We start from the raw sequence: 11,453 nt of genomic DNA, 5'->3' as shown, positions 1-11,453 counted from the left end.
CTACAAGTGTGTCCAGAATGTTGCAGTGATTCAGGGAGACAGGTATGGTCCGAAGACCAGGACAGGGTAGACCACGGGTGACAACTGCCATTCAAGAACGTTACTTGACAGTTTCTTCGTTGAGACAACGGTTTGCAACCGCTCGCCTCCTTCAAATTCAGCTTGAGCAAACTCATGAGGTGCAAATTAGCACTCAGACAATATGAAATCGCCTCAGAGAATATGATTTAAGGCCTCGTGTCGCGGCAAGAGGCCCAGCTTTTACCCCAGCTCATCGAAGGTCGCGTTAGGATTTTGCGAGAGAGCATATCCATTGGGAAGAGGCCGATTGGGAAAGAGTTCTCTTCACAGATGAGTCTAGATTCTGCCTCTACCATTGTGATCGACGTTCCCTTGTATACAGACGTCCACATGAAAGATATGCTCAGTGCAATTTCCTGAATACTACTGGTTTCGGGGGAGGATCGATTATGGTATGGGGTGGAATATCTTTGACTGCTCGCACAGACCTAGTGGTCGTTGATAATGGAGCTATGAATGCTGATAAGTATATAAGGAACATTCTTGAAGAGCATGTAGTGCCATTTGCCCCATACATTGGTGAAAATTTAATTTTTATGGGTGATAATCCCAGACCCCATCGTGCGCGCATCGTTCAGGAGTACCTTGAAGAGGTTGAAGTCTCTCGAATGGAATAGCCAGCAAGAAGTCCAGATCTCAATCCGATTGAGCAGGTTTGGGACAACCTCAATAGAAGGCTGAGAAGTTCAGAAAATCATCCAGCTACTCTTAATGACTTAGGAATCCAACTCGGAGAAATCTGGGAAGTATTAGATCAGAACATTTTAAGATCACTCATTTTGAGTATGAACCGTCGTTGCCGAGCTGTGATTAACCCAAGGATAGAAATACCAAGTATTAAATCACTTATCAGCATTTCAGTATTTTGAAAATTGTTCATTTCTCTTCTTTCACATAAGATTCGGTGAAATCCTGAATTTTTCTTCCATTTAATGTGTCTCGTTTCGATCAACCTTCCCGAGAGAACATAAAAAATAAGTTATAAAGTCAATGTAGAGTTTACTTTTATTAAAATTGAGATTTTCAGAATCTGCGTTAATTTTTTTGCGCAGTGTGAATAAAAAACTATATTCCGAATTTCATTTCATATGATAAAACCGTTTTTGGGATAAAACTCAAAAAACATTTTTTTATGGTTTTTCTACAACCTGTATCTTTCAAACCGAGCCGATTCGGAAAAAATGGTGAAGCAAAAAAGTGTTCTTTTTGACCTCAAGAATCTACTGTTGAAATATTTGGACGAGTTAAAGACTCACCCTGTATACACTACTCAATGAAGAGGAAATCGAAAGTCTCGGTAAAGCTAGTACTTGAGTAATCCTCCACGAGTTCGACTTCCGAAAAGACAATTCATGGAATTTTGGTACGAATTGGTCCAAATACCCAGCAAAGGGTTAGAAAGCTGCTGCAGATCGTTAATTGGTTGTTCTGCCCAGACATGCTAGATGCAAGCCATATCTGGAGAACGAGCTTGCTAATCAATCAATAACCAAAAGCCACTAATGAAAAGAAATTAAAAAAGAATCCCTATCAATTTTTGAGCATTTTTTGAAATTGTTTCATCCTTTTATGTTGCGACAAACAACACGTATTCAAAAGGACAAATGAAATGATTATTATATTATACCTTTTTAATTTTAATTCAAATTCAGTTTAAAATGAAACACATCAGCAAAATATTCTCTGATTATCTCTGGTATATTATAAAAGAACAGTTTCACTTGTGAGATCTTGATAAAATTGAGTGACAAATTTCTCAAAAATTCCAACGATATTCAATTAAAAAAAAAGTACGTCCATCACATCCGATCGATCATAATTCAATTCGCATCAGAATGATTCCTCGAGATCTTTATCAGTGGGTAGGTATCTATTTCTGCCAACATCGATATCCAATTTTTCCCAAATTCCGCATCACTTCCTGGCACAATTTCAGTATCTCAAATTATATGGCAGCCGCTGACATTCAACTGTCCGTGCAACATTGACAAATCTATCTGCGGAGATCCAGAGCTCCCATTCACAAAAATCTCCATTATGATTTCGAAAGAATAAAAGCCAACGTATAGCTTTGTCAATAACGTCAGGTCCGAATAAATATTTGGAGATCTCTGGTAATAAATCTCATTACCTTTGCGGTTCGATTGATGTGCACGCCCTTTACGACATTTCGAAACAGCCATCAAAGGAATCCACGACTTGCAGAGGCAGAGGCAACTTTCTTTCATGCATCAGGTGGATGATGTCTCAATCCCGATTGTATTTCTGCGCATAGTAGCCTCGTCGCGCTTCTTTGAATTTCTTAATGTTTGTTTTGTGCAGTTTTTATTTGTTGTCGCTTCTAAAGATTTCTCTTTATTTTGCGCAACGCCTTACACCATTCTGCCGTCATCACTGAGAGAGCCATGATTTATTTCGATTCATTGTGACCGAGCTTAAGGTCTTATGTGGTGTGTAGATGGCTTTTTGGCTTTTTGGTTCATTCAGTAAGTACCGTGAGAAATTTAAATTCTGGTCAATGGGGTGGAAGAGAATATGCCCGAGCTTTTCAGCTCCCTATAAGTCGAAAATATTGAAAGGAAATTATCAATAGGAATGTTATGTATTGGTATAGGAGTCCATAATAACTGGAAAAGTTTTGGCAACACTTGAATGGTTCGTTTTGTTACTCTTCACTTCTTTAGTATTGGTCAGTAGATTCTACTCGCTTTCTTGAACTATGTAGTCAATATTTTGTCTGATCATAATTTTAGAAAAATTCAACTCTAACTTCTATAAGTCGACAATAAGGAATACTCTTTCTGACGAAAATAATGTATTTTTTATGAAATATCTCTGAAACGTCACATTTTGAAATAACGATTTCAACCGTTCCCCAAAAAAATTATTTTGAGTACTTAAAAATGAAAAATAAAAATGGGTATTTAAAATTTTTCGTTCCTATTGCACAGGTTGGCAACATCGACTGAAATATGTGTTGATAATTAAGGACAACAAATACACTGTCTTGATGAGATAGACAAAGATGGCTGTCTATAAGTCTGCGTCGAACAAGGAGGGTCGTATAATTTTATGGGATTTTTATGGAAGGTTGCTGTTGAGGCCCGCCAGTGAGTACGCGCCTTATCCATAGCTGATATTTTATAAACAAGCAATTGTACCGTTTATTTTTTAGTAGGCACTGTTGTCAAATCGTTAACTAGAAAAGAAACGATTTGAATTTTAAAACCGCATATTTGAAGATTGATTTTGAATAGCTTCCGCGGTGCATTTGAATGCTGTGATAGCCCAAATTGAGGAAAATTCCCCATTAAGAATTATTTTTTTCAATTTTCAAAGTTGAAGTGAAAGTTAAAGGTAAGTTATTTCTTATTGTTAATACCCTTCGCCACTCGTTTTGCAGGCAAGACTCCAAATGAAGGAATTTTTTCAAACTGTTTTTTGGATAGTATTCCTGGATAGATGATCTATCGAATGTATTTCATTATTTCTGAGGCGCATGAATAGTTCTTCACTCGGTTCTTCATGAAAAAAAGATCTAGCTCAACTTTTCCGTTTTGCTTTTTTTTTCATAAGTTCAACCTAGCGCGGTGTAAAAAATAATATGGTTACCTGAGAGCCAATGCAGGAAAAAACATGCCCGTTTCATTGAGATTCCGAAACGATATAACTCTCTGTATTTTCAGCATTTAATACAAAATAAATTCCTACTGCAATCAGTTAAGGCCTAGTTTAATATAAACAAAACACTGTTTCTAAAATTTTAAGCAGCTAAAATGAGAAATGCAAGCAGAATAAAGCAATCATCTATGAGAAGGTACAGGGCATGTACAAGCTCATGGTGGCCTCTTAGAGCATCTTTTGTTTTTCTCGTTTTCTATTAGGTATATTTGAACCCCAACGTTGTGAAATCAATATTTTCAAGTTAATTTCAAGTTATGAATTAATTTTCAGCATTTTTGTAACAAAGGTCTTGACTCAATGTAATAGAAATTAATTTTTAGCTTTTTTCTTAATTACGAAAGTACTAAAATTCACTTCGTTACTTGAAATTCGCTTAAAAACTATTAACTTTATAACTATAGGGCTTAATAATGAAAGAATACGGGAGAAAGAAACCAATTTTAAAATATCGTTTACTTGAATCGAGTCTTACAAAAAGTGTTCAAAGTGGGCATCAGGAGCTCTACCTACTAGATGCTTTACAACTTCTTATGAATAATTACTTTATTTTGCTTGCAAGTCTCGTTTTAGTTGGTGAAAATTAAAGAAAAAGGCTTACATCAAACTCTGCCTTGCCTCATTGTTATAGAAATTTATTTTTTATTTAATGCTGGAAATAGAGTTATACCATTTCAAAATCTCAGTGAAACAGGCATGTTTCCTCTTGCTTTTGCACTCAGGTAACCATATTATTTTTTACACTACGCTGAGTTGAACTTAGGAAAAAAAATAAGCAAAACGGAAAATTTGAGTTTGATCTTTTTTTATGAAAAATTATTCATGCGTCCCAAAAATAATAATCCACATTCGATAGCGCATCTATCCAGAAATACTATCCAAAAAAAAAGTTTGAAAAAATTCCTTCATTTGGAGTCTTGCCTGCAAAACGAGTGGCGAGGGGAGTAATTCTCTTGAATTTTCGAAAATCTCCAATATCTCGAAAACCAAGGAACTTTTACTAAACATAATATATTTTTCTGAACCGCAATAAGGTCCTTTACCCGCAGACACCATATTATCCATGCATTACGCCACACTCTGTATACAATCGTATTCTTATTCCAAACAGTTCAATGAGGATGGTAGTCAATTGGTCCTTTATTTTTGTTGACTACACTGAGAAAAATCTTGAGGTTACAATGTGAAATTACCCATATATTAGCTGGACAGGTTACAGTTACACAGTTGGATTATTTTTTTCACAACTAATATCTGGATGTTTCTACAAGGGTGTTGCGAAATTTCATGAAAAATGTAAAACTATCATGTATATTTACAGTGAATATGAAATTTACAGAAAATATGTGTTAATTCTCTGTGATATCACAAGGGTTGTAATATTCACCTGAAAAATTACAACTGCAATGCAATATTACAATAAATTTGTGAATTTCAACATGAAACGGTAATTTCACAACATTATTGTGATCTAATTTTTTTTTGAATCAATAATTTTGTGAATTATCACATGAAAATGTGATTACACGACGTTATTTTACAAAGTTATTGTGATTTGAGAATTTGTCTTGTGAATTCGCGAAGAAAAAAATGTTGTGTTGTAGAATTACAATGCAGAACCCTTTTAATTTTAAAATTCCCTCACAAATGTGCTTATACAATGTATTATTGGCGGTTGTGAAATTCCCACGAAAAAATATAATTGTACAACACGATATCGCGGCACAATTTCCTTCAAGGATTGAACACTTGTTATTTACATGTCTACAGCAAGAGAAAAATCTTACGCGAAATTGTTGAAATTTATTATGGTCAAAATATTTCTCTCGAATATGGAAACAGAATGAAAAAATAGATCAATCGGTTTCCATTAGAGCGTTCCAAAGATGCCGCTTGAAATTTAATAAACAACTGATGATCTTACAAAGGCCAAAATTGTGCTGTTCTTTTTCCGATCCACAGAGTCTCATCTGAAGCTGAGTTTTCAGAAGCTCATCTCGTGGCAGCTCCAGGAGCTTTCGGGTGTAGATCGGTGAAGGAAAGACGAATTTTTTTGTTGTTATAACTATTCTGTGCATATCTAGGAGTGTGTGTACAGGGTTTTTTTATTGCTTCCTCCCCTCCTCATTTTGGACTGCTGCCTTATATTGATCTGTGTCCACACACCCCAATGCCTGTACCTCTTTCTAATTTTGATCCATTAGTACAACATAGAGTCCATACAGATGACTTTTTGTCCAATTTATTCATCGCATTGAGACAGTCCACAATGACGTTTTTTGTAGAAATTTTTTTCTCGACTTGTTTTTTATTCATATAAAAAAATGTATTCATATACATTTCTGAAGATATAAGATTCCTGCATTCCTCCTCAACCATAATCGAAAAACAAATTCTGTTTGTGACTTGGTCAGAGAATATTTTGAGTAGATACCTACGGCTGAAAAAAGTCTGGGTATTTCTGTAAATTATCTATTTTGAAAATGTTTTAAACACGAGAACTTCGAGAATAAGATGCGAATTCATAGCTTGAACGTAATATTACAATATGATTGCAAATATCAAGTAATTTTCAACCTATGCGGTACGTGACGTCACTCGGCTGGATCCGAATTCACATCTTCAATGGAATTTCATAATGCAATTGTAAAATCACATATTTCTTCTAGATTCATTCCGTGGCCAATCAAAACCTTTCCTGCAACTGGCACCTGCTCGTTGCCCAATCCCATATCCTATCGTAACTACTCACTAACTTACCCCATAACCCAATTCATACTGGAATGATCCACTGTGTCTTCAAGAACTCTGAAGTGCGAAGAGTTATACAGCCCAATATTATTTATAATATATACAAACGACTTACACGTAAATCTTACATCGGATAAAGAATGCAGTTATGCTGACGATATTGCTTTCATGAATAGTTCAAGAACTAAGGACCAACTTGAGCTTAAGACAGCGGCAACACTCTCGGAGGCTCGGACATGGTTCGCGTCAAATGGTCTACTGCTGAACGAAAATAAAACACAAAGATTACTATTGAGTAGTAGGGAACATAACAATGATTCACTCTCTTATCTTGGCGTAACTTTTCAATCTTCTTTAAGTTGGAACGACCATATTGAGGAGCTGTGCGGTAAACTGTCATCTTCTATATATCTGATTAAGAGAATGAAAATGATTTCCACTGTGAAGATAGCCAAACTGACCTACTACTCTACGTTCCATTCACAGATGACTTATGGGATAATCGTATGGGGACACAGCAGCGCGGCTCAGAAAATTCTAATAAAACAGAAAAAAGCCATAAGAGCTATATTTGGCATGGGCCAAAGAGAGAGTTGTCGAGACATCTTCAGGAGAGAGGGAATACTTACGTGTATATCAGCTTTCATCCTCGCCGCTGTGAAGTACGTTCACCGGAATCGACATAAATTTCCGACCAACTCACAGGTTCACTCATACGGTACAAGGAAAAGAAACCAATTCACAGTTCCACTGGCTAGGATAAAGAGAACACAACAGGGAGCAAACTATACAGCGCTTAAACTTTATAATAGACTGCCTGAAGATGTTAAAAGCTTCAACGAATCAAAATTCAGCAAAATGGTGAAAAAACTGCTACTGGAGCGGCCATTATATAGCCTGGAAGAATTCATGTCTTGACCTATTTTGTGGTGTGCCTTATGTTAGTCTTTGAATGTTGTTGTTGTACTATTTTGAGCTGTTTATACATGCCTTTTTTGACAAGTCGTGTAATTTTGACGACAAAAATTTATAAGTGTATTTTAGGGGTACTTACCTATGTATGCATTTGTAAATAAAATATTATTATTATTATTATATTACATGGTTCAGTTTTTTGTTTCCTATGATTTAGTTCTTTCAAGTTCCAAGTATTTCTGCCTTCCAAGTTCCTTGAAGGTTTCAAGTGTGTGACAAAAGAAATATATACTGGTAAGTATATAGTTCACATTTTTTGAAAGCGATGTTTATTTTTTCGATTTGTGGTTTTCCTTTGGCAGATACTAATGAAAAAAATTGAACACCGCATGCATACAACTCATTATTCAATTATTCTGTATCGAAATATTGCTTATTGGATTCCTACTCATTTAATTTTTTTTTTCAGGAATAAACCACCGATACGAATTCTTTATGGAAAAACGATATGTGTTTACAACCTATGTATTCAGGGAGGCCCTCAATTTAATCTATGGAGATGTTCCGAAGGATCCATTTCAACATTCATCCGGATTCTGGAAGTAAGTCAAGCACGACAAGAGCAAGTTTTATAGAAAACAAATCCATATATTTATCTATTCCAGAAGATTGTCTTTTTTGTTGGAAAAAGACTTTGTTTTTGAATTTTAATTTTATACTCTTATGATATGAACCGCTAAATAAGCGCATACTTATATCAATATTTTCAGAAGCTGATATTTCATAGTTGAATGCTTCACAATTATGTTGATTTTTTTTATATTTTGAAAATGTTTATCATTTTATATGATATTTGTGGTTGTTGTTTTTGTTTGATATAATATTTCATATTGTTTTTTATATCGAAGATTATATTAATTTCATGTTGTGGTTGTTTTTTAACTGATATAATGTTTCAAATTTTTTGTTTTCCTTATTGATGACTATGTTTTATGTTGTGGTTGTTGTTTTTTATTTAATTTAATGTTTTTTTTTCCATAATGAAGTGTATATTTTAGGCAGTGATAGTGCCAAATTTAGTTGAATTTTTGAAATTCACCATTTAGTTCTGTACAACTACTTTGATCAATAACAAAATAAAGACAATTATCCAGTAATTTTCATGGTTATTTCACGAAGTAATTTCAAAAGGGTGTGGGGTATTTCTACAATGAATTCTGGAATTTTAACAAATACTTGAAATTCACAATTAAATTCTGTGAATCTGCTCTGTTTATTCACAAAATTATAGTATTTTACGGTCTAATTGATGCTAAATTTCACGACGTATTTTCGCGAGAACGAGAGGTGATTCCACATTGAATCCTGTAATTTTCCAAAATTTTTTAATTTTACAATTTATTTCTGTAATAATTCCTTGCGAATTCACAGAATAAATGTAAAATAAATGTAATTTTACAGTTGATACCATAAAATTCTTTTGTGATTTCACAATGAGTATTCACAGATTTAGTTTCTAGAAAAATCATTAGAAAAAATTTCATGTGAAATCACAACCAACTTGTGATTTATATTTTCTGTGATTTTACAAGGTTTTCGTTTCAGAATATTCCTTGTGAAATTCCAGTGATTATCGTTGGTCACAAATAACCCAAGATTTTCACTGTAATTTCACTATTTCGTTCTCTCAGTGTATCTTCCTAGATTTATTTCCTATCAATCCTCTAGAATGAGACTCCAAAAACACAGAATACTGAAATAAATCCTATCAGCATACAGAATATCCTTTCCCAAACTTCAAACTTTTATGTTGTCAAAATCCTTACGTCTTTCCAAATCCAACGTACGCTTTTTTTTGCAATTTCTCATTCGGTGTGAAATCATTCGTGTTTTTTTCTGACATTCATCATAATGGCTCAACGTACAGCATATTGCCCAAAATTACCATGGATGGTGGACTTCTACACCTCAGCAGACGGAAGAATACACAACCAACAACTGAAGGCTGCCTTCGCCAGGACCTACATAGACCACTTGTGTCACCTCAACCCTGAATCAGCAGCAGCCAAACATAGGACCACGCAAATGGTCTTCACAATTCCGGAAAATATCACAGTGTTAGCCATCGAAGAACTTCTCAACTGCGGCATGAGCATGGCGAGAATCCCCCTTGTAATATCCCACGAAAAATGTATGGAAATAATCAACAGACTGAGACATACCTGCGATCGATTCAGCAAGAAGTTAGGACGTTTGTATCCCTTAGCTATTGCCTTAGAATTCAGAGGGACGGAAATACGTACGGGAAACTTGCAAAATCCGGAGAAGAAACCAATTCGATTGGAAAAAGGAAAAGAGACAAAAATCACCACAGACCCTTCCTTCGAGAATTTAGTTACCTCAGAGCTCATCTATGTCGATTATCAGAAGATAAGTAAATTGGTTCGCCCAGGCGATCAGCTGCTTCTGGACAATGGAAAAGTCACACTTTCCGCCCTAGAGGTAGCAGAAGAAATGATCAAATGCATTGTGAATAAGACGGGTGATTTACACAGTAACGTCTCGGTAACTCTGGTGAATGCCCCAGTAGAAGTGGAACCGATAGGCGAGGAATACATGAAAAACATTGAATTCGCTCTGGAGATGCAAGTTGATGCAGTCATAATGACGACAATTGTGGACGAAAGAAATATAAAACTTCTCCAGGAAAAGCTTCAAGATGAAGAGAAAAAAATGCTGGTTATCGCTAAAATTGGCAATACTCAAGCTATAGAGAACTTCGACGACATCGTCAAAGTGGCAGACGGAATATTTGTAGGATCAAGTGAACTCATTGGTGAACTTCCGAGAGAGAAGATATTCCTAGTACAGAAGTCTATAATAGCTAGATGCAACAAAATCGGGAAGCCTGTCATGTGCAGCTTTGAGGTTGCTGAGTACGGGGCTCTTTCCGAGGCTGAGATCACCAAAATTGTGAGTTTTATAGATGATGGAGTCGACTGCTTCGTCTTGACACAATGCGACGTCGATAACAACTTATATTATGAGAGCATAAGGCAGATGAACCAAATTTGTAGGGAAGGAGAATCGGCAGCTCATCAAAGGAGGATCTTCAGCGAATTGACCGATAATTTCGTATGGTCTGCAGAACCGATTTACTCCCTAGCCATATCAGTGGTGGAGTCTTCATTCAAATGCAACGCTGCAGCTATAGTCATAGTCACGAGGACTGGAAGATGCGCTAAGATCTTGTCCCGATTCAGACCGAGGTGTCCCATAATATCTGTCATAAAACTGGAGCAGAATGCCAAACAGCTACAAATATACAGAGGGATTATACCTTTGGTGTTCATCTCGAAATACGGTTCCGATTGGAATGCGGAAGTTGAGGCCAGGATTCAACTGGGAATAACGTTCGGAAAGCTCAGTGGATTCATCAGAATGGGAGACATAGTCATTGTAGTTTGCGGATCGAAGAGGAGCTCTGGTTTTACCAACACGATGAAAATTGTTTTCGCCTCTGAGTTCGACGTCGTGAAAGCCAACGAGGAGGGAGACCATTGAAATTCATCAATTGCTTTTTGTGTTTGTGTCGCAGTGAACGTTTTTATTTCAATATAGTATAATATCCAATATCCATAAGTCACTTGCATTCAAGAATAGTGCTGTTTTTTGCCTCTCTGAGGTGTTCATATGGTAGCCACAGCATTCAGAAAGGGTAGAAACTTTTCAAAAACAACTTGGTAGGGCTACTGGAAGGGAGTAATTAAAATAAAAATTCTTAGCATAGACAATGGGTTTTTTGAGTTCCTTTCATTCTGATATATGCACCACTACTCAAGAGGAAGGTGATTTGAGGCCATTTGAGGTTAGGACGATCATCACACGATTTGATATAGGTACTTTTGTGTATCAAACATATAGTTATAGTTATAGTTTGATAAGGGAATTACAGGTCCCTGCGACCTTAAGGTCTATTGTGCCACCATCAGAGCTGTTCTCAGGACTGCGCCATCTAAAACTCT

At 35.9% G+C, this 11,453-nt stretch overlaps 1 protein-coding gene across 1 annotated transcript; it reads left to right on the top strand.

Annotated features, from left to right (window-relative positions):
* Window positions 1–9,244: 9,244 nt before the first annotated feature.
* On the top strand, window positions 9,245–11,063 carry LOC123316975 (pyruvate kinase-like). The gene has a single exon (XM_044903301.1). It carries the CDS (start codon window positions 9,340–9,342, stop codon window positions 10,990–10,992), a length of 1,653 nt encoding a protein of 550 aa, XP_044759236.1. The 5' UTR covers window positions 9,245–9,339; the 3' UTR covers window positions 10,993–11,063.
* The last annotated feature ends 390 nt before the right edge of the window (window positions 11,064–11,453 follow it).

The sequence above is a fragment of the Coccinella septempunctata genome, chromosome 7, assembly GCF_907165205.1.
Source record: "Coccinella septempunctata chromosome 7, icCocSept1.1, whole genome shotgun sequence".
NCBI classification, from domain to species: Eukaryota; Metazoa; Arthropoda; class Insecta; order Coleoptera; family Coccinellidae; genus Coccinella; species Coccinella septempunctata.
This window is presented reverse-complemented; position numbering and strand designations above follow the sequence as displayed.